Source organism: Sapajus apella, unplaced genomic scaffold (assembly GCF_009761245.1).
Source record: "Sapajus apella isolate SASKATOON/1434 unplaced genomic scaffold, GSC_monkey_1.0 scaffold29, whole genome shotgun sequence".
Taxonomy (NCBI): Eukaryota; Metazoa; Chordata; class Mammalia; order Primates; family Cebidae; genus Sapajus; species Sapajus apella.
In genome coordinates this window covers 5,286,127-5,310,537 of record NW_022436969.1, presented here as the reverse complement: position 1 = coordinate 5,310,537, position 24,411 = coordinate 5,286,127, and the positions used below count along the sequence as shown (strand labels likewise).

Genomic DNA, 24,411 nt, shown 5'->3' with positions numbered 1-24,411 from the left:
ACAAAGGAATAAAAGGACAAAAAATTTTTTTTTAAAAAAAAAAAAAAAAAAAAAAAAAAAATTCAGCAGTGTTCCTGTACATCATGAACTAGCTGAAAAAACAAAACCAAGAAGGCAAGCCCAGTTAAAATTGCTGCTAAACAAACAAACAAAACCACCTGGTAATAATTTAACCCAGGAGATGAAAGACCTGGGCAAGGAGAATTATAAAACACTAATGAAAAAAACTGAAGAAGATCCAAGCAAATGTACAAACATCTCATGCTCATGGATCAGAAGAATTAACATTGTTAAAATGACCATGCCACCCAAAGCAATGTACAGATTCAGTGCAGTCCCTATCAAAATACCAAGGTCATTGTTCACAGAAATAGGAAAAATTTGAAAATTCATATGGAACTGCAAAAGACCTCAAATAGCCAAAGCCATTCTGAGGAAAAAGAACAAAGCTGGAGGCATGACATTCTCACACTTCAAAATATATCACAAAACTGTAGTCACCGAAATAACATACGACTGACATAAAAACAAACATAAACATAGACCAATGGAACAGAATAGGGAATTCAGAAGTTAATTGAGGTGTCTATAGTCAACATATTTTTGACAAAAGTGCCAGGAACACACAACAGGGAAAGCGTGTTCTCTTCAAAAAATGGTGCTGAGAAAAAGAAATCCATAGGCAGAAGAACAAATGTAGACCTCCACCTCCTGCCTTATTCAAAAACCAAGTCAAAATGGTTCAAAGATCTAAGTGTAAAACCTGAAATTATAAAACTACTAGAAGAAAACAGGAAATGCTTCAGGACATGAGTCCAGGAAAATATTTTATGAATAAGACCTCAAAACCACAGGCAACAAAAGCAAAAATAAACAAATGGGATTATATTAAATGAAAAACTTTTGCATAGCAAAGGAAACAATCCCCAGAGTGAAAAAAAACAAAACAAAACAAAACAAAAAACAAAAAACTACAGAATGGGGCAATATGCAAACTATTCATCTGACAGTGGATTAATATCCAGAATATACAAAGAACTGAAACATGTTAACAGCAAAAATCAGTCTGATTAACAGATTGGCAAATGAGCCAAGTGCAATGGCTTATGCCTGTACTCTGAACACTTTAGAAGGAAGAGGTGAGAGGATCCCTTGGGGCCAGGAGTTTAAGATCAGCCTGGGTAATATAGTGAGACCCCCATCTCTACAGAAAACTTAAAACTAAAGGTTAGCCAGGTATGGTGGCATAAGCCTGTAGTTCTAGCTACTTGGGAGGCTGAAGTAGCATGATCACTTGAGCCCAGAAGGTTGAGGCTTTCGTGAGCCATGATCATGGCACTACATTCTATCCTAGGTAATAGAGTGATACCCTGTCTCTAGAAAAATAGAATAAAAACAAATGGGCAAATGATTAGAATAGACATTTCTCAAAAGAAGACATAGAAACAGCTAACAGGTATAGGAAGAAATGGTCTATGTCACTAATCATCAGAGAAATGAAAATTAAAACCACAACTAGATATCATTCGACCGCAAAGATGGCTATTAGCAAAAAGACAAAAAATGAGAAATGCTATTGAGGATTCAGAGAAAAGGGAATTCTTAAACACTGTCAGTGAGAGTGTAAACTGGTATAGCTAGCCACTGGAGAATGGCATGGAGGTCCCTCTTAAAACTGCAAATAGAACTACTGTATGATCCAGCAATCCCATTACTGGGAAAGAAAAAGAAATCAGTATATCAAAGAGACAGCTGTATCCCCATGTTCATTCAGCACTATACATATTAATAATTGCCAATATATGTTCAATAACAGATGAATGGATAAAGAAAGTGTGCTATAGATACACAGTGAAATGCTATTCAGCCATAACAAATGTTAAGTAAAATAAGCCAGGAAAAGAAAGTTCAACACTGTACGTTTTCACCGGTCTGTGGAAGCTAAAACAAAGTTGGTCTTATAGAAGTAAAAAGGAGAGTAGAGAATAATAGAGGATGGAAAGGGTCTGGCGGAAAGGGAGATAGGGAAAGATTTGTTAAAGGGTACAAAATTACAGCTGATAGGAGAAATAAGTTCTATAGCACTGTAGAATGGCTATAGTTGATAACTTATAGTTTCAAGTAGCTACAGCGAGGCTAGTGAATGTTCTTAACATAAAGATATGATAAATATTCGAGATGATGGGTTTATTAATTACCCTCATCTGATCACTGTATATGTATTGCAGCATCACTAAGTCCCCATAAATATGTACAATTACGTGTTAGACTTCATAAAAATTAAATTAATATTTAGTAATCAGCTATAGTTTTAAATATAAATGCAAATAAAGGTTTAATGAAATACACATGACTTACATAAAAAATGATGATTGGTGAAATTCATTAAGGATAAATTGAGATTTACCATATACATGGATTAGAAAAATTAACACCAGAGCTTTTCAGTGTATGTACATGTAATATATAAGACAACTACAGCAAAATGTGGAGGATAAAGAGTCATGTATATGGCCAAGGTTTTTAATATTCCACTTGAAGTGGTAAAGTTTTGAAGCTGAGTGGACTGAAAATTTAAGTATGTATATTATAATCCCTAGAATCACCACTAAATCTAAAAAATTTAGAGATAATGAAAAATATAGTAGATAAATTAAAATGTTAAAAAGTTCAAATAACTCTAAGTAGAAAAAGGGAAATAGAAATGAAAACCAGGGAACAAACAAAATAAAATGATAGACCTAAATCTAATAATTAATTGTTGCATGAAGTATAAATGGTTCAGCTGTACCAATTAAAAGATAAAGACTATCAGAATGGATTAAAAATCTGTAATGGAACTATTTCTTTATGCAACTCAAATCACAGGTAATAATACAGGTAAGCTAAAGTAACAAGATGGGAGAAAATGCTTATATTAGAAAAGAGTAAAGGTTTCAAATCAATAATTTGAACTTCTTCCTTGAGAAACTGGAATAGGAAGAGCAATATAGATGCAAAGCAAGCAGAAGGAAACACGTATCTTTGAGTACCAATCAATGACTTTGGAAAAAAGTTGCTAAAAGCTGGTTCTGTGATCAACAACATTGATGACTTTAGTAAGACTAAGAATGGAAAAAACTAAGACAAATGACTAATACCGCTCTGTTGCCCAGGCTGGAATGCAGTGTTGAGATCTCAGCTCACTGCAACCTCTGCCTTCTGGGCTCATGGAATCTTACCCCCAGACCCCATCTTCCAGAGTTAGGATTCCATAAGCCCAGGAGGTGAAGGTTGCAGTAAGATGAGATCACACCACTGCACTCCAGCTTAGACAACAGAGTGATACCCCTCTCCCCAAAAGCAAATATAACGAATAATTGTGCATAAGTTTGGCAAGTTAGATAGATTAAATGACCAATATTTCAAAAAGCACAAACTATCAAAACTTAGCCAAGATGAAACAATTCTGTAATCTTTTTAATTTTTTTACTTCTGTAATTGTTAAACAAATTGAATTTGTAATTAAAACCCTCTAAGAGAGATATTGGCACAGATTTTTAGTAAATTCTAGCAAACACTTACAGAAGAATTAATACCACTTCTATACAGCCTCTTCCAGAAAATAGAAGAGATAGAAATACTTCCAGTTCACTGGGTGCAGTGGCTCATGCCTGTAATCCTAACACTTTGGGAGGCTGAGGCGGATGGATCACGAGGTCAAGAGATCGAGACCATCTTGGCCAATATGGTGAAACCTTGTCTCTACCAAAAATACAAAAACTAGCTGGACATGGTAGCGTGTGCCTGTAGTCTCAGCTACTAGAGAGGCTGAGGCAGGGGAATTGCTTGAACCAAGGAGGCGGAGATTCCAGTCAGCTGAGATTGTGCCACTGCACTCCAGCCTGGCGACAGAGCAAGACTCCCTCTCAAAATATATATATATACTTCCAGTTCATTTTATGAGATCATTGTTGCCCTAATAGTTAAACCCACAAAGATGTTAAAAAATGAGAAAAGTACAGGCTAATATCTCTTATGAACATAAACATCCCAAACAAAATGTTAGCAAATCAAATCTAGTTTAGATTTGATATAAAAAGAATGTATTGATATTTGAACATGTAAAAGAATAATATTTGAAAATCAGTCAGTATAATCTATCATATTAATAGTCTAAGAAAGAAACACCATGTGATCCTATCAATTAATTTAGAAATATGTTTAATAAAATTTAAAATCCATTAATGATTAAAAACTCTCAGGAATCTAAGAATAGAAGATACTTCGTTGGCCGAGTGTGATAGCTCATGCCTGTAATCCCAGCACTTTGGGAGACCAAGGCTGGTGGAAAGCTTGAGACCAGGAGTTCAAGACCAGCCTGGGCAACATAGTGAGATTGCCATCTCTATTAAAGTAAGAAATTTTAAAAAGGAAGAGACATCCTCAGGCTGATGAAAGATAGCTTTTACAACCCTCCTAATATCATTGTTAGTGGTGACTGAGTGCTTTCTTCCAATGATTAGGAAAAAGGCAAAGATATTTGCTTTTACCACTATTATTCAGTGTTATAGTTTAGCTCCTTATCAGTACAGGCAAGAAAGACAAATAGATTGGAGACCTGGAAATAAAATAGCTTGTCCATTCTTTTAAGTGTGTCTTCGACAGAGCGAAAGTTTTAAATTTTGATGCAGCCCAATTTGACAGTTTTTTCTTTTATAGATATACATTAATTCAGTGTCATGTTCAAGAAATCTTTGCTGGCCCCCAAGTTATGTTCTCCTATGTTTTTTGTAAAACATTTTTATAGTTTTACATTTATATTTTGAGTTAATTTTTGTATAAGATGTTTTGTATAAGATTTTGTATAAGATGGTTTGGATCCAGACTGATTTTTTTAAAAAAACTTTTTGCACATGGATGTACAATTGTTCCAACAACATTTGATGTTTGTTTGTTTATTTGTTTGAGATAGAGTTTCACTCTGTCGCCCAAGCCGGAGTACAGTGGCACAATCTCGGCTGACTGCAGCCTCTGCCTCCTGGGTTCAAGCAATTCTTCTGCCTCAGCCTCCCAAGTAGCTGGGATTACAGGCATCTACCACCATGCCCGGCTACTTATTGTAATTTTAGTAGGGTTGGGGTTTTTTCACCATGTTGGCCGGGCTGGTCTCAAACTCCTGACCTCAAGTGATCTGCCCACCTTGGACTCTCAAGATAGTGGGATTATGAGCGTGAGCCGCAGTGCCCAGCCCCACAACATTTGTGTAAAAGACTATGCCAGACACTAAAGTGGTAAGCATATGCTTTAATCAGCTCCTTTCTTTCCATAGAGGCTGGAAGATGGGGCCTTATCATTAGATGTTAGATGGAACAAATAGTAAATTCTTCTGGCAGTCTTGAATTTTTTCAGTTAGTTAGGCTCTTTAAGGAGGTTAGTGTCATCCTAGGGTGGTGGCCTTGAACTGTTAAAAACTGTGTTAATGTTTCGTTGCAAGTCTTTTTAGGTCAAGGTTCAGGCCTAGTTGAGAAGAGGGCTCAGAAGTTTGGTCAAGGAGAGAATTTTTGTTATTTCTCGACTGCATTCCTTTCCAACCTGGCCAAAACTCAATTGACCATATTTACGTGCTTCTTACTTCTGGATTTTCTGTTTTGCTGCATTAGCCTATGTGTCTATCTCTTTGCCAGTATTATAGTATTTTGATTACTGTCACCTTACAGGAAGTCTTAATATTGCATGGTATGATTCTTCCAATTTTGTCCTTCTTAATAAAAATAGTTTTAGCTATTCTAGTTTTTCTTTCCATATAAACTTTAGAATCAACTTATCCATATCCACGACAAAATTTTATTAGAATTGTTTTAAGTCTTTAGATGAATTTGGAAAGAATTGAAATCTTTGTTGAGTCGTACAAGCCTGGACACAGCATGTCTCTTCATTTATGTATTTATTTTTTATTTCTTTCATAGACATTTTGTAATTTATAGTGTAGAAATACCTGTATGTGTTATATTTATATCTCAGTATTTCCTTTGAGAGAGAGTAATTATAAATGACATTTAAAAATTTTAAGTTGGCTGGGTGTGGTGTATCATGCCTGTAATCCCAGCACTTTGGGAGGGCGAGTTGGGCGGATCACAAGGTCAGGAGATCGAGACCATACTGGCCAATGTGGTGTAACCTCGTCTCTACTAAAATACAAAAAATTAGCCTGGCGTTGTGGTGTGCGCCTGTAGTCCCAGCTACTCGGGAGGCTGAGGCAGGGGAATCACTTGAACTGGGAAGCAGAGGTTGCAGTGAGCTGGGATCGTGCCACTGCACTCCAGGCGAAAGACTGTCTCCAAATAAAATAAAATAAAATAAATTTCAAGTTTCCAATTGTACCTTAGTGGTATTTAGAAGTCACTTATTGCATGTGTCAAACTTTCATCTTGTAATATTGCTAAACTCACTTACCAGTCTTAGTAGGATTTTTAAATATATAGATAACTTGGGGTTTTCTGCATAGATAATCATATAATTTGCAATTCTGTTTCCACAGGCAAGCCTCTAACTCAGTGGCTATTTTTATTGAACTGAGGTTATTTATTGTAGTCTTTATCCTTGATATGTGCCAGATTTGCAATAATGTTCAAAACTTCCTCCTTTTGTGGTTAAAAGTGCCTGGTTTTTCTCTTTTGTGCTTGCCAAGATACATTGGTTTTGAGAAAGCTTGTTATAAATACAGGGCCAATGAAAACTACAGTCAGTTTACATTTTTGTTAGATTTTAGCAAAATTTTTCTAGTATTTTGTGTGAGAGACTTCAGAAAACCAAAGTATAATTTGCAGAATAGGAGAAAATGTTATACTACACTAGGGGAATTTGAAGACAGTGATGAGTTTAAAAACCTTTTATTTGGTGTGACTATCTTGCAGATGCCATTTCTCTACAGGGAAAGGACTTTAAAATATAGTTTGTTGTTTGATTTGTACTGCAGGGTAGATTAACTAAAATAATTATTTTGTCACCTAAGTTCTGAATTGTGGCAGCATTAGACCCTAAAACTATATTTTATTAAAAAGGCCAGCAGCAACAAAAGGTATTTTATAACTTCTGAAAACACTTTTCTAACAATTTATTTATAAGTAAACATACAATTTAAAAGGATTTCTTCCTATCATTTGTGGAGCAAGTGGAAAAGGGTTCTCAGTTCATATTCTTTGATTAATTTTTGTCTTAGTTCATTTGGGCTGCTATAACAAAATAGACTGGATAGCTTATAAACAACAGAATTTTATTTTTCATAGTTACAGAGGCTAGGAAGTCCAAGATCAAGGTGCCAGCAGATTCAGTGTCTGGTTAGAGCCTGCTTCCTCACTATGTTATCACCTGGTGGAAGGGGCGAGGGGTTTCTCTTAAGTCTCTTTATTTATTTATTTATTTATTTATTTATTTATTTATTTATTTTTTAAGATGGAGTTTCACTCTCACTGCCCGGGCTGGAGTGCAATGGCGTGATCTTGGCTCACCACAACCTCTGCCTCCTGGGTTCAACTGATTCTCCTGTCTCGGCCTCCCAAGTATCTGGGATTACAGGCATGTGCCACCACACTTGGCTGATTTTGTATTTTTAGTAGAGACGGGATTTCGCTATGTTGGTCAGGCTGGTCTCGAACTCCTAACCTCAGGCAATCGCCCACCTTGGCCTCCCAGAGTTCTGGGATTACAGGCATGAGCCACTGCTCCCGGCTTTAAGTCTCTTTTATAAGAGCACTGAGTCTTCACTCTCATGACTTAATTGCCTCCCAGAGGCCCCATCTCCTAATACCAGTCACCCTGGATGTTAGGATTTCAATATTAGAAGTTTGGAGGGATAGAGACATTCAGAACATAGCAATTATTTTCTGCCTTACTAAAGATTCAGTTACCTATTCAGTTATTCATTGTCTTTCCCCTAATATTAAAATAATCTGAAGTTATCTTAAAGTGCAATTTATGTACTTGGTATCTCCTTAAGACTATTACACCACAAACTACTTTTTGTTTTCATCCTGCTCTACTGTTAAACGTGTTAAAAATTTTTTTGGTTAGTGCTCTTTTGAAAGAATATTTACATGTATAGGGTTTCTCAATTGGTTACTTTTCAGTCAGTTATCTCCATCTTGTTTGAATATGTGACTGTCAACCACCTCCAGGTTCTTTCCTTTTTTCCTTTCGTAGTATTAATATTAATAATAATATTTTGATGGGAATTGAACATTATTCCTCTCTTCTGAAAAAGCTTAGAGATTTATATAGTGGTGTTCTGTTTTGACTTTCTCACCTTGGTGGTGGTGGTGGTGGTTGTTTTTTTAACAGAATACCTAATTTGACACTTAGTTGCCTTAATGAAATAATGCAGTTTCTGCCTTCTAATAGGACATTTTTCATGCATACCCCTGTATAGTTTTGTCCACATATGAAAACATATGCCCTGTAGATTTGGGCATTCTTGATTAAATATGATGAAAGCTGTACAACAAAATAGTACTAAATCACTTTAGAATTTTGTTACTAAGATTATAGAGTAAATCTAAGACTTTTATTTGCAAATGAGAAAGTGTATGTACTGAAGAGGATTTTAATGAGAGCACTTTACTCCACATGCTGTTTCTACCACTTACTACTTGTATGGTGCCTTTTATAAAGTTGTCCTAACCTCTTAGAGCTTACTGTCTCCATTAAAAAAAGAAGATTATGTGTAATTCTTACATTATAGCAATTACCTTTCAATATGGTTGTGAGAGTTAAGAAAGTGCTTTGTAAATTATATAGCACAGTAGAACTATGTGCTATAATGTACAAAAACTCTTTGTTTTAAAGTAATCTGAAATGGTTGTAGTTTGACCAATCTCTTTCCAACTTACTGTTCAAATTATTCTTCAGGCATTTCTTGTCTGTGTTTATACTGGGGAGAAATTAAGCCTTTTTTCTTCTTTTCTGTACTTCTCCTTTACCTGAGTTCTGCCTCTTCCATATAGAAATGAAGAACTAAAGAGTTTGTTGGAGTAAAAGAATCAGAGAATGTGCCTTTGGCTGTTATGGGAATCTAATGTTTATTTTATATTGTAACTTTATTTGGTGAATACAGAAATAGGCTTAGCAATCAGTTTCTTTTTCCCTCTGAGCATGAATGTGTGTAAACATTGATTTTTTTTCCTTCCGTCTTCTAGTTACAGCAATTGGAACTTGCACAGATACAGCATAGAGATGCTAATCTCACAGCTCTTGCAGCTATTGGACCAAGGAAGAAGAGACCACTAGAATCTGGAAGTGAGGTATTGAAATAATGTTCATTATCTTATTTTTAATGTCAAGAAAGCAAGCCAAAAAGAAGCAAAGACTTAAAAATAGTTTACTCTGTTGTGCATGTTGTTGCTGCCAGACACTTCTTAAAATTTGTCTTTGCCAATTTTATAAAATCTTAATTTTTGCCAGGTTTTAAAGATGTATATCACCTTGAACTTACTACTTATTTCATACTACTTGCTACTTATTTCATACTTTTTCTTTCCCCCATCTCCAGTCATACTGAGTCTTCCAGTATTTCATTTTTTTATTTCTGTACATTCTTTCTAGTGTTTTTATGCAGCCCTGTTTTTCTGTCTAAATCTGGCTAATCTTCTAAGACTGAACCTGCCTTCTTATTTCTTCTATGAACTCTGACTATTCATTCCCATACTAGCTTCTCTTTTTCAGAGTACATGTGTTTTGCATGGCTTTAATTGTTCCTTATATGAACATTTTCTCTTTCGTTAGATTATAAACTTTTTGAACAAGGACTGTAATATTAGTCTTTTGAATTCCCCTTAGAATAGGCACATGTTAACTCAATAAATATCCTTAATTATTTGGATTAAGAAAGAGTCCTACATCTTTGGAGTAATTATTTAAGATAATATTAGCCTTTTAGCTTTAGGAACAATCATCAGGGCTGAGCCAGAGGTATGCTAAGAGCTCTGGCAGGGCATGGTAGCTCACATCTGTAATCCTAGCACTTTGTGAGGCCAAGGCGGGCAGAACTTGAGGTCAGGAGTTCAAGACCAGCCTGACCAGCATGATGAAACATCGTCTGTACTAAAAATATAAAAATTAGCTGGTCATAACGGCAGATGCCTATAGTTCCAGCTACTCGGGAGGCTGAGGCAGGAGAATCACTTGAGCCTGAGAGGCAGAGGGTCAGTGAGCCAAGATTGTACCATTGCACTCTGGGCGACAGAGTAAGACTTCATCTCAAGAAAAAAAGCTCTGAGATGAGGTCACTAATAAAAGAGCCATAGCTCATCTTATTCTTCTGTATATAATTTAAATCTTTTTGAAGCAAGCTTCCCACCAATGTTGATCCTGAACATTGGTAGTTTCTAAATGAATGCCACTCACCTGAATAGATGAAAGATTTTACAATTTTAGTTCTTTTTCATTTTAAATGTAATATATGAAATACCCCCTCTCCTGCCCAACCAGATGTAACTACTGTTAAGTTTTTCACATATCCTTCCAGGGATTTGTTATGAATATGGGCACATATCTGACATGCGTTCACAAATCTACATGTGTGGTTTTGTTTTTAGTTAAATGTGACTAAACTATACCTATTATTATGCCCTTGATGTTTTCCCCCTTTCCACAATCTACCTCATATAATTTGCTTCCATACTCTTCAAGGGTGTATGGCATCACTGTATTTAAGTAAATCATAATTTATTCAACCAATCCTCCAGTAGATATTTAGATTGTTTCCAGGTTTTTTCTTTTATTGCCTCAGAGAACATTTTTGTACTTACATTGTTGTGTGCTTGTACAATGTAAGTACAGGCAAAATTCGAAGACATGGAATTCCTGATTTAAAGGGTATGAACATTAGGAAAAACTCTATGGGAAAAAATTCAAACATATACAAAAGTAGAGAGAACAGTATAATGAACTCTCCAAAGGTTGTGAACATTAAGAAAGGGCTTCGTAAATTGAATAGCGTAGTAGAACTGTGTCCTATATAATGTACAAAAACTTACTTTATTTTAAAGTAATTTTCTTTATATCTGAAATGGTTGACTATAGCTGGATCAATCTCTCTCTAACTTACTGTTCAACTTATTCTTCGGGTATTTCTTATCTGTGCTTATACTGTTATATATAGCACCATCCTGCTATTGCGACCATCAATTTAATTTTGTTTACTTATTTATCTTTTTATATAGAGACAGGTCTTGCTCTGTTATCCAGGCTGGAATGGCACAATCTTGGTTCACTGCAGCCTTGACTTCCTGGGCTCAGGCAATCCTGCCACCTCTCATCCACTCAAGTAGCTGAGCTACAGGCACACACCGCCATGCCTGGCTAATTTTTTTTTTTTTCTTTGTAGAGAGAGGGTTTTCCCTTGTTGCTTAGGTTGGTCTGGAACTCCTGAGCTCAAGCAATTCACCCACCTTGGCTTCCCAAAGTGCTAGGATTGCAGGTGTGAGCCACGTCGCCCAGACAGGACCGTCAAAATATGCTTAATCTTGTTTCATTTATATTTGCATCAACTTTCTTAAAATTTTCATCTCTCAGATTATTTTAAAGTCATTCCTAAAGTCATTCCCACACTCAGTATTATTTAATACATAAATATTATTTGTTGCTCATGATTTTTATTAACTATTTAAAAATTATCCTCTAAGTTATATCAGTTTTTATATTCATTAGTGTGCCTGTCTCAGCACACTCCCATTAATACTGGGAACTGTCTTGGCATATTATGGCTGGCTGAAAAAGCAATTTTTAATAGAGTGTTTAAGTTATGAGTAAGTTGAGTGACTTTTCATGTATGAATAGGCATTATCACTTTTTCTTTTCCCCATGGAGTTAATATTTTCCAGTCCATGAAGGAAATAGAACAACCCGTTTTCCCTGGCACTGTTTTCTTTCAGTTTGGGCTTTATTCATCTATAAGTTTTTATTTTTCCTTTAAAAAAAAGCCTCAGTCTTTCCATTTTATTTTTGTCTTTTGGGTTTGTAGTCTATTTAGAAAGCCGTTTCTTAATTAGAATTATGTGTTACTACTTTTATCATTTCATTTTTTAAGTATAAATCTTTGATTCATAGTGAACTTGGGTAAGTTGATGTGTGGATTTAGCTTTAGTCCCTTAGTCCTCTCTCATTCTCCCTTAGGCTAATTGTCCCGACACTGTTTACTCAGTAATTCTTTCCCTGCTGATTTGAAATGCTACCTTTAGTACACACAATTGTATATCAAAAATACAAATTCTCATATTTGGGTCTGTTTCTGTACACTCTGAACCAGTGTTCTCTAATTGAACTTTCTATGAATCATTTCACTATGTAGTAAGATAGAGCTTCAAAAGCAACAGACTTGTGGTCTTCTCAAACTCAGTGCTGTACACATTTCTTTGACTGCAGCTGATAGAATGTTTTTGGTTTTGTTTTTTGTTTTGAGATGGGGTCTTACACTGTCACCCAGGCTGGAGGGCAGTGGTGCGATCTCAGCTCACTGCAACCTCTACTTCCCAGACTCAAGCTATCCTCCCACCTCAGCCTCTTGAGTAGCTGGGACCACAGGCACATGCCATGTCACCTGACTAATTTTTTTTTATCTTCAGTAGAGACTGAGTTTCACCATGTTACCCAGGCTGGTCTCGAATTCCTGAACTCAGGTGACCCACTGCCTCAGCCTCCCAAGGTACTGGGATTACAGGTGTGAGCCACCATGCCTGGCCTGTTATTTTATTTTTATTTCTTGACTTCTTTATTTACACTCATTTTATAAAGGGAGAGTTATAGAATTATTAAAACCAGATCTCCTTGAATTGTAATATTTAGATTACATTTGAGAAATAACTTCCTGACAGCATTTAACCAGCTTGAATTTACCTCCGTGTATAATCTCTAACATGTTTTCCAATGACAGCATTTTATGAAATATATATAAAAATATGGAATGCTTCATGAATTTGCATGTTATCTTGCACAGGGGCCATGCTAATCTTCTCTGTATCCTTCCAGTTTTAGTATATGTGCTGCCAAAGTAAGCATGCCAGCATTCTTTAAGTTTCTCTAAAATGAAGTGGAAACTCCCTAGTAGAGTAATAAAAGGAGGTAGATTGCTCAGTCAACAAATGATTATTGACTTAGGGGGAAGGGAAGGGTTAATTTTATTCCCTTCCCTTTTATTAATCCATAGGCTCTCCTGTGTCTGCCATGCTTTAAGATAATACTGCTTAAAGCAAGCCGTGTAGATACCTTTTTATTTGAGAGGAGGGGATGTTTAACTATGTTCACATTTAAAATGTCCAAATGGTATATAAGAGTATTTTTCCCATGTAAGAAAAGAAGAATATTTAAAATAGCTTTTCCTTGTATGTTCTTTCTGAAAATTTCCTTGCATATGTTAGGTTAAACCATATGAACTTGTAATATTTTTAGGTGAACAATTGTTAAGTATTGGCAGTTTCAGATAGTTCAACCTAATACAATAATTATATATATGTGCTTTTAAAATATATATGTAATAATTATAGTTTACCTTTATCAAGCAATTAGCATGTATTATCTTCATTAGTCCTCCCAGTTCCTCTGTAAGATCATACTATTGTTTTCCTCAAATAGAAAAATTGTGGTATAGAGAGGATTCGTTGCTTACTCAAAGTTCTATAATTAGTAAGTAGAAGAACCCAGATACATGTCCAAAGAAATTGTGTGCTTTTAACTGCTATAATGGGATCATCTTAAAAGCAGTACTCTATAACTTGTCGGACAATGTGTCTTGGACATTAATAGGATTCTCCAGAAGTGCATACCAGTAGGACATACATATATACATGTATGTACAGGGCTATTAAAGATGGGAATTGACTCACATGATTATGGAAGCTGGGAAGTCTCACACTATGCTGTCTGCAACCTGGAGAACCAGGAAAGTTGGTGATACAATTCAGTCTGAATGTGAAGTCCTGAGAAACAGGTGAGCCAGTGGTGTGGTGTAACTCTCAGTCCAAGGCTGAAGACCTGAGAATAGGGGTGGGGAATTAATTGGAAGTGGGCCACTGGTGTAAATGTTGGAATGAGAACCTGGAACTCTGATGTCTGAAGGCAGAAGATGCGTGTACGAGCTCTAGAAGAGAGAGTGAATTTGCCCTTTCTTTACCTTTTTGTTCTATCCATGCCCGCAACTGATTGGATCATGCATCCTTACATTGGTAAAGGTGGTTCTTCTTTATTCAGTCTACTGATTCAAATACTAATCTCTTCCCAAAACACACAAAAACAATGTTTTACCAGCTATCTGGGTAACCCAGTCAAGTTTGCACATAAAATTAACCATCGTAGACATTTTCCCATACTGGTACATATCTACTTGTAAACAAATGGAAATATTCTTAAATGTCTGTTATAAATAATGCATCCTGTATCTTCATGTCATCATTTATTTTACAGGATTGATTTATAGAAGTGGAACTTCTAGGTTTTAGGATATGCACAAAATTTAATAGATACTCATAATGCTTACCAAAAGCATTCTAAAAGTTTCCACTGCTAATGAGTGCCTATTTCCCCATTTTCTTGCTACCAACAGATAGGATCAATCATTTAAAAATGTTTGTCACTGCAATTTTTATTTATTGCATCTCTACCAATCCTGTGTGCCCTTTTCAAAGGTTGAAGTTCTGTTTTTACATGGAAACATGATGAAGTGTTGAGCAACCTTTAAAATCCCCTATATGAGAAATACTTAGATTTTAAAACGTTTAAGTATTAAAATCATTTAGGAATAATTTTTTCATAACTTAGAAATGTGTACATTTTCAAATAGAGAACCAGGTTGAATTCTTATGGATATTTAAATGATCTTAAGTAGGTGTCATTTTCTTTACCATATTTGCTAGTTTTTATCATTTGAGGATGGGGTTAGATTATAATTGAAATATTAAGCCTGAAATTATTTTGGAAAACTCAAAGGCTTAAAATCTTTTAGGGGACATACAGTATTTCTCAAAGATAATTGTTTCTGGTTGCTGTTACAGGTGATTCTTCACTCTGAAAAGGTGCATACGTAATTTAACTAAAAGTCTATTCACATGAAAGGCCCAGCTTTAACTTGCATTTCCTTAAGGGGCACAGGTAGCAGTCACTCTTTACCTCCATATTCTTCCACCAGGCTACAAGGGACCACAGTTTTCTCAAGTGTTTCTTATTTATTTGTTATAGCTGACTTATTAGATGTTTAAACAGATTTATTGTCATCTAACACTTTTTGTAAATATGATATAGATTCAGTAGAATTTAGAGCATGCTGTTACTTTAGACAAAGTGGCTCTTTATAAGTTTTTTTTTCTTTATATTCTGTTTTGTTCTCACTTCATGAACAAATCTGTCTCACTGTTCATGAATGGCCTAAATATAAATCTGAATTTTAATTGTGTCTTTAAAATTTTCCAAAGATTTAAAAGTTTTCTCTTTGTTGGCTGTCTTAATGTGAAATATGTTAAATTGCATATTATCGGCTTATCCTTTCTTTGCAAGTCCCACAGAAATGAGAGAGACTGAAAACATATATTAACAAGAAAAAAAAAGAAAGGAGAAAAATGGCAGTAAGGGTATTTAGTAGAATTTGAAAGTTGATTCAAACTAGTGACTAGAGGCATTCTTTCTGAGAAAAATAACTAGCTTAAGAGAAGAGAGAGGAAGCCTGAAATACTGATAGTCAGATGCATTGCTTTTAAATAACAGATTGGCAAGGATCACCAGATATTTAAAGAAAAGCCTTTATGTCAAAGATAAAAGGGAGAATATGGAAGAAAAACAAGGCATGAAGCAGAAGGAAACTGAAAAAAGGGAAAAGAAAGGAAATGGAATATATTACAACCATTACACTAGACTAGAAGGCTATTTGAAAGAAAAGCAGTTGGGGAAAACGAAATACTGCTTTGGAAATGTAAGGTGTAATGAAAGAAATAAGCAATGATAGAAGAGTTAGAAGTTAAAACTCAGGACTGCTCCAAAAAAGTTACTTTGTTTTTAAGACAAAGATGGTGTGCTGGACTTGTATTGTGTCAAACTAGCTAAGCTGGAACTGTTTGCCAGATTTCTTTTTTCTTTTGCATTGTTAGCATGGGCCATGAAGCATTTTGACTTTGAAAGGTAAATGTGAAACTGCAGCCATATTCTTATGCTCAGAAGATCAGGGTGAGGACAGCAGATGCTATTTGCTGCTCACAGGCATTGCTGGCATGGGCTGGCATAGGCATTGCCCAGCAGCAGGGCTCCTTAGCTTCTCTTCTCTTTTGGCCTCTCTGAACCCTGGGCCAGACCTAGCACCAGATGCAGAGTTACAGCTGAACATGAACTGTTTAACTAGGTTAACAATTACTTATGGCCAAATCTCTGGTAAGACAATTTGTGTCAGCCCCTCTCCCTTCACAAAGAGAACACGTTTGGATTTTAAAGGCAACATGCACCTCATTTAATCTGAAATGGGGATTGTCCCCCTTTTCATGACCCTTGCTCTGCCTTATTGCCCTAATAAGGAGCTCCAAAGCTTACCCTCTTCTCTTACATTTAGTGTGTGGAATCTATCCTCCGACTTTGTCTTACTGTTTTATTTTCAGTGGGCTTTTCACTGTCTGCTCTTCCCAGGTCACTTTCCTGTTATTGTCACTCTTACCTTTTGACTCCTCACACTGGTGATTTCTTTTAACTCCTGCCTTCCTTTTTAATGTGAATTTCTAAATTTAAAATGTTTGTATTCATCAAAATGAATATATGTATATTGTAGAAAATATAAAAAGAAATTAAAGGTTATCTAAAGAAAATTTATTGCCAGTTGCTTTCCTCTCAAAGCTAACCAGTTTACATTCCTACCAGTGTTTTATGAAAGTGTTTATTAGTATCTCATCAATACTGGATATTGTGATTTTAAAAAGTAATCCTTGACGGCTTTTGTCATCTCTCAGTCTTTTGAATTGAATTGTTAATCTTCTTTCCATCCTTTATTTACGAGTTGTAATATACTTGTTGAGATGGCTTTTGTATTATTCATTCATTCATTCCTCCCTCTGTTCACGCAGTGGTACCAAGTACAATGGCTAGGTCTCAGCTTGCTTGGAATTTAGCAGTCCAAAAAGTTAGCTTTCTTTATCGTAACAGTGCTGGATCTATGCTGCTATGGCCTTTTCTGCCTTAACACAAAACATGATGAGGGATATACAAGGAGCCCATAATGTACCTTATTAGCATGGTGGCCATGATAGATACTTGTGGTTAAACTGAAAATTAGCAGTCTATTATTAGCAAAGTATTAAGCTTACAGAGCTATCTCTGAACCTTTAAGATTCCCATATTTTTTCCTCAGGTATTTTTAGTGTCTCATTAAGTATTCTAGTCACTGTTCTTCCCAGGGCAAATTGTGTGTTGATGTTTTATATATAACATTTGAGGCTTTACATGGTATTTTTTTTCTTTAAATCACTTTAATTATAGTTAGCCTAATCATGAACTTATGCTGAGAAAGTTTTTTTATTTTTATTAATTTTTTTTTTTTGAGACAGAGTTTCACTCTTGTTACCCAGGCTGGAGTGCAATGGCGCGATCTCAGCTCACCGCAACCTCCGCCTCCCGGGTTCAGGCAATTCTCCTGCCTCAGCCTCCCAAGCAGCTGGGACTACAGGCACGTGCCACCATGCCCAGCTAATTTTTTGTATTTTTAGTAGAGACGGGGTTTCACCATGTTGACCAGAATGGTCTCGATCTCTTGACCTTGTGATCCACCCGCCTCGGCCTCCCAAAGTGCTGGGATTACAGGCTTGAGCCACCGCGCCCAGCCGAAAGTTTTTTTTTTAAAGGCTGTCCGGCTTTCAGACAATTTCTATGTGTTTTCAGGCTCCCAGGAAGCAGTTTTTGAAACACTCTCTCTGTCTGCTTCTTCTGTAATTTAGATTACTATTACTCTCCTTAAGTTGTAGTATTCTCGCATGACCAGTTATATTGTTATTATTCCATAATGTGGTACCTGTTTCTTTCTGCCTCTTATGCAGCTGTTTGGTATACGCTTCAGTGACTATGAGAAGCACGAATTGCCTGTTACATAAGATTACCTATAATAAGTATCAGTCAGATCTTAGAGCATTTTCCAAAGTGATAGATCAGTGCTACTTAATAACAAACCAATGTTTATGGGAAAAGTGGTTGGTAACTCTATTAACTTTCCATAGTTTAAATGACAGTTAATTTTTCTGTGAAATTTGTCCCAGTTGGATGTTCAGATTTTCAATTAATGTTACCCACAATAACAAGTTTACATGAAAAACAATGAATCTGCCTTAGGTATACCTTATAATGGTATTTAGTTTACCCTATTTAGCTCATATTTATGTATGCATTTTTCTCAAGAATTCCATGGAATATTGAGTAGGAGAGTGAACATAGGTTGATTTTGAAGTGTTTATTTGAACTTGTTTTGGCTTATCAATGGTATGCCAACTTTTTTTTTTTCATTGAGATATAATTTATGTGCAATAAATTCACTTTGGTAAAGAGCACAATCCAGCTCTTTTTAGTATATTCAGAAGACTGTGTAGTTGTCCCCACTATTTAATCCCAGAACATTTTCATTACCCTACAAAGAAATAGCTTGTTTCCTTAGCCATTAGCAGTCACCCTCTCAGTTCCTGACAACCACTAATCTACTTTTTTGTCTGTAAGGATTCACCTATTCTAGGCATTCATGTAAAAAGAATCATATAACATGTGGCCTTTTGTGTCTGGCTTCTTTCACTTATCATAATGTTTTCATGGCCTGCCTATGCTGTAGCATTTATCAGTACTTCATTCTTGTTTTTGATTGAATAACATTCCATTGTAGGAATATGCATTTTGTTTATCCATTCATCAGTTGATGGACATTTGATTGTTTATACTTTTGGCTATTATGAGTAATGCTGCTATGTACATTCATATACAACTTCTTAGATGGTAATATATTTTCATTTCTCTTGAGTATTTCCCTAAGAGTAGAATGTCTGGGTCATATGGTGACTATGTTTGATGTTTTGGGGAACTGCCAAACTACTTTCCATAGCAGCTTCATGATTTAACTTTTCCATCCACAATGTACAAGGGTTCCACTTTCCCCACGTCCTTGCCAACATTTGTTATTGTCTTTTTAAAAATTTTATTACAGCCATTCTTATGTGTGTAGAGTAGTATCTCATTGTGGTTTTGCTTTGCATTTTCCTGAAGACTAATGATGTTGAGCAACTTTTCGTGTGCTTGTAGAGCATTTGTACATCGACTTTCTAGAAATAAGTTCAATTTATCTATTTTTTCTTCAGTTGCTTGTGTTAGTTGTCATATCCAAAAAACCATTACTTAACCCAGTGTCACAATGATTTATACCTATGTTTTCATCTAGGAGTTTTATAGTTTTAGCTCTTACATTTACATCTTTGATCCATTTTGAGTTAATTTTTGTATATTGTGTGAGGTAGGGGCCCAAATTCATTCTTTTGCATGTAGCTATCCAGTTGTCCAGCATCAATTTTTGAAAACATTCTTTCCCTGTTGCATGATACCAACAGCCTTGTCAAAACTCAGTTGATAATAGAGATAGAATTATTTCTAGGCTCTCAATTCTATTTCATCAATCTATATATCTGTCTTTATGCCAGCACCACACTGTCTTCTTGATTACTATGGCTTTGTAGTAAGTTTTTAAATTGGGAAGTGCGAGTCTTCCAACATGGCTGTTTTCAAGATCATTTTGACTATTATGGGTTCTTTACATTTTCATGTGTATTTTAGGATCAGCTTGTTAATTTAAACCAAAACAAGGTAGCTGGTATTTTGACAGAAATTGCATTGAATATATATAGACAAATTTGGATAGTATTGCCAACTCAGCAATATTGGTCTTTTCATTGATAATTCCTGTTTCTTTAAACAATGTTTATAGTTTTCAATGTACAAGCCTTGTACCACTAGCTAAGTTTTTCCTAAGTATTTTATTCTTTTTGATGCTGTTGTACATAGCATTGGCTTTTTAATTTTATTTTTGGATTGTGCATTGTCAGTGTATAGAACTACTATGTAGTTTTGTACATTGATTTTTTTTTATCCTGCAGCCTTGCTGTACTCGTTTATTATTTCTAATAGTTTTTTGTGAGTTTCTTGGGATTTTCTATATACAAGATCATGTCATCTGCAAATAGTGATAGTTGTATTTCTTTCATTTCCAGATGCCTTCTCATTTCATTTTCTTGCCTAATTGTCCTGGCTAGAACCTCCAGCATAAGTTGTATAGAAATGGTGGGGCAGATATCCTTTTTTATTTCAGAATTTAGGGGAAAAGAGTTCAGTCTTTCACCATGGAGTATGATGTTAGCTGTGGGTTTCTCATAGATGCTTCTTTTTTAAGGTTATGGAGGTTTCCTTTCTATATTTCTGGTTTGTTTAATCTTTTTATCATGAAAGAATGTTAGGTTTTGTCAGATGCTTTTTCTGCCTCTTGTGAGATGATTGTGTGTTTTTTTGTTTTTTTTTTTTCTCCTTTACTCTATCTAAAGAAGGTATATTTTATTGATTGGTTTTTATGTATTGAACCCACCTTGTATTCCTGGGATAAATCCCACTTAGTTATTGGTGTATAGTACTTTTTATACACTGTTAGTTTCTGTTTGCTGGTATTTCATTGAGGATTTTTGCATCCATATTCATAAGGAATATTAGTCTGTAGTGGGGTTTTCATGATGTCTTTATCTCATCTTGGTATCAGGGTAATACGATTTTGGAGAATGAATTAGAAAGTGTTCCCTCTTCTCCTATTTTTTGAAGAGTTTATGAAGTATTGGTGTTAATTCTTCTTTAAATGTTTGATAGATTTCAATAGTGAAGCCATCTGGGTCCTGTGCTTTTCTTTGGGAAAACTTTATTGATTATTAATTCAATCTCTTACTTCTTCTAGGATCATGTGCCAGTTTAATTCATCTTTTCCTTCTTAGCACTAGACGTGTATGTGGTCTTGTATCCTTTTTTATTCTTTGTTCTTCCCCTCAGTGTCCCTTCTTAACTTTGCATGTATGAGTAGATGCTAGAAGCCTAGCAAATCTTGTCATTAAATGGTTATGTTATGTTTTGATTGCAACATGAAAGGCAAGTTTGGATATTAAAACCATAAAGTAGATTAATTATCTGCTTGCTTTAGCTTTGAATATGTTATTCAAGGAGATTTAGTTGTTTGCTACTACTCTTCTGGCACAAAGAATACCATGGGAATACCCTAGTGTTTTGTTGCTTTGTTGTAACCCAGTATTGTACGTAAATGGGCCATTCACAGGGCCTGTTCATGACAGGCCATCTTCCGGAGTTATTACTCCTCTTAGTAGTATGCTAATGCTATTTCTGGTGTGTTATAGTTTGTTGCTGTTGACAGTGCTTTCAATGGTTGTATCTGGCTTCCCCAATTAGGGATGTCATCCAAATCAGTTATTCTTCATCCTTCCAAATTAGTACTACATATAGCAAATAAAAGCATATACATTCGTCCTTGGAGGTTAAGTAAGTAAAGGTAATTGTTAGTGAAATTATTAGCTTTGGAAATAAAATCGTAAGGTAGATTAAGCCTGGTAATTAGATTTTTTTTTATGCTGCTTACATGTGCTTTTGACCATTAGCTTATAGACTGTTCTCAACTGTTGTGTTTTGACACAGTGATTCAGTGAAGGGTGGGGTGAGTTGTGTGCTACTGGCATTTGGTGGCTTGAGGCCAGCAATACTAAACATTGCATAGTGTGAAGGGACAAATCCACATTATTTAGCTACCCAGAATTCTAATAACATCTCCATTGAGAAACACTGATACATTTCAGTAATATTTATAATATTGAATTACCATACTCTAGGATTTTACAGTATCTTCCAGGTAACTTTTAATTTATAAACATCTTTTCATATAAGTATTGGAGTAAACCTTTCTTTGTCTGTTTTCTCTGTAGCTTCATAATGTTTGTGGATGTAGAATTCCAGCCTGACAAACTTCTCATACTTCTATACCAAAGTACACCAGATCATAGGAAAGAGTAACCATTTTCCTTTTGGGGAAGTCTTCAGGAAGGGTTGACTTTGAAATCTCAACTTTAAGTTAAAAATTCATATTAACTTTGCATTTGCTTTTCAGCTCCAGGTATAATTTGTATACAATACAATGTATTGGTTTTAATTGTAACCACTACCCCACATCAAGATATAAAACATTTCTATGACCCCCAGAAAGTTCTATCATGCCTTTTACCACCTCCAACCCCCTCTGCAATTACTGATCTAATTTCTGTTACCATAGCTTAATCTTGCCTGTTTCAGAACTTTGTAGAATCGAAACCATACGATAATTTATTCGTTTCTGAATTATTTCACTCATAATGTTTTTGAGATTTATTCACATTTTACATATCAGTAGCACATTCTTTTTTAGTGCTGAGTCATCTTCTATTGTATAGATACTCCATAATTTGTTTATGGCTCTTCTCAATATTTGGCTAGTATGGATAAAGCTGCTTTATCCATGTAGTTTCATCCTTGTAAAAGTCATTTTGTGGCCTATGTTTTCATTCCTCTTTGATAAATACTTAAGTATTTATCAAATACTTAAGTAGGAGTACTTGATAAAGTACTCCTACTTTAGGAGTATGGGGTTAGGAATACTACTGTTGGATCATAGGACAGGTATATATTTATTCTTAAGAGACTCTAAACTGTTTTTGAGCTGTTCACATTTCACACTCCCTTTAGCAATATACTTTTATTTTCATAGTGGCGCCTTTGGAGGAGCAGAAGGTTTTAATTTTGATGAAGTCCAATTTATCATTGTTTTCTTTTATGATTAGTACTTGCTGTATCCTAAAAAAATCTTTGTATACCCCATGTTACTAAGATTTATCCTGTGCTTTCCTAGAAGCTTTATAGCTTTAACTTTTATTTTATAGGTCTTTGATCTATCTTGATTTAATATTTGTGTCTGGTGTGAAGTGGGGGTTGAAAGTTTATTTTTTCACATACAGGTGTCCTGTTACTCTACCCCATTTATTAAAAAAGGCTTTCCCCATTGCATCACCTTAGAGCTATGTTGAAAATCAATTAACTATATATGTGGACATATCTATACACATACTCTATTCTGTTAATTTTTCTCTATTTATGCCATACTATAATCTCTCTTGATTACTGTAGCAATTCAGAAATCAGATAGTGTGAGTGCTCCAGGTTTGTCCTTTTTCAAGGTCTTTGTATCTTCATATGAATTTTAGAATCATCTTGTCATTCTTACATAAATGTCAAGGTATTCTTTATTAGGATGGCATTGAATCTGTAGATCAATTTGCAGAGAATTTACATCTTAACAATATTGAGGTTTCATTTACTTCTGTCATCTTTATCTGCAATGTTTTGGTTTTTTATGCACAAGTCTTTGACATCTTTTATCCATTTATATATAGGTATAATTTTTAATGCTATTGAAAATAGTATTTTAAAATTACATACTTTCCAATTATTTGTTGCTAGCATATCAAAGTAAAATTGATTTTGACATAGATCTTGTATCCTCCATTCTACTAAATTCATTTAATTGTTTGAGATTTTTTTTGGTATAAATTTCTTAGGATTTACTAAGCAAATCATGCTGTCTATAAATAAAAATCAGAGTGTTTCTTCCTTTCCAATCTTTATGGTTTTTCTTTTCTTTTCTTGCCGTAGAGCACTGGCTAACGTCCCCATTACTATGTTTAATAGAAGTGGTGAGAGCAGACATCCATGCCTTATTCCTGATCTTACAGGGAAAACATTCAGTATTTCACTCTTAATTTGATATTAGCTGTAGATTTTTCATAGAGGAAATTTCTTTTCTTCCGAGCTGATGAAAGCTTTTATCATAGTGGGTTTTGAATATTGTTGAGGCTTATCCAAATTTATTTGATTATTTAATTTTCATATGAGTTTTCTTTTAGTTTTAAATTAAATTCTCTTCATTTTTTCTTTAATTCTTTTAATTTATTCTCTTACATTGATATTTCAGTTTTAACTTTCTTTATGTTTTTGAGATGGAGTCTCACTTGTCACCTAGGCTGGGGTGCACTGTTTTGATCTCGGCTCCTTGCAACCTCCACCTCCCCAGTTCAAGCAATTCTCATGCCTCAGCCTCTCAATTAGCTGGGATTACAGGCGGCACCGCCACACCCAGCTAATTTTTGTGTTTTTAGTAGAGGTGGGGTTTCACCATGTTGGCCAGGCTGGTCTTGAATTCCTGACCTCAGGTGATCCACTCACCTCGGCCTCCCAAAGATTATAGGCCTGAGCCAGCATGCCCGGACAATTTTAACCTTTTAATACTGGAATAAATCCCACTTGGTCATAATTTACAATTGATTT

General features: G+C 35.2%; 1 protein-coding gene, 1 long non-coding RNA gene and 1 other non-coding gene across 6 annotated transcripts in view; 2 read left to right on the top strand and 1 right to left on the bottom strand.

Annotated features, from left to right (window-relative positions):
* TAF4B (TATA-box binding protein associated factor 4b) overlaps nt 1–24,411 on the top strand; it is a 159,935-nt gene that overhangs the window by 123,796 nt on the left and 11,728 nt on the right. For 3 of the 4 annotated variants that reach the window (XM_032293146.1, XM_032293145.1, XM_032293143.1), the window contains 2 exons: nt 9,174–9,278; nt 15,021–15,041. In XM_032293146.1, the coding sequence (XP_032149037.1) occupies nt 9,174–9,278; nt 15,021–15,041 (126 nt within the window). The remainder of the gene's footprint in view (nt 1–9,173; nt 9,279–15,020; nt 15,042–24,411) is intronic. The other variant, XM_032293144.1, reaches the window with a different exon arrangement.
* On the bottom strand, nt 12,927–13,032 carry LOC116561631. The gene has a single exon (XR_004273528.1). It is a non-coding gene; the product is annotated as a U6 spliceosomal RNA (small nuclear RNA).
* On the top strand, nt 15,051–24,024 carry LOC116561392. The gene is made up of 3 exons (XR_004273409.1): nt 15,051–17,505; nt 17,824–22,617; nt 22,684–24,024. It is a non-coding gene; the product is annotated as an uncharacterized LOC116561392 (long non-coding RNA).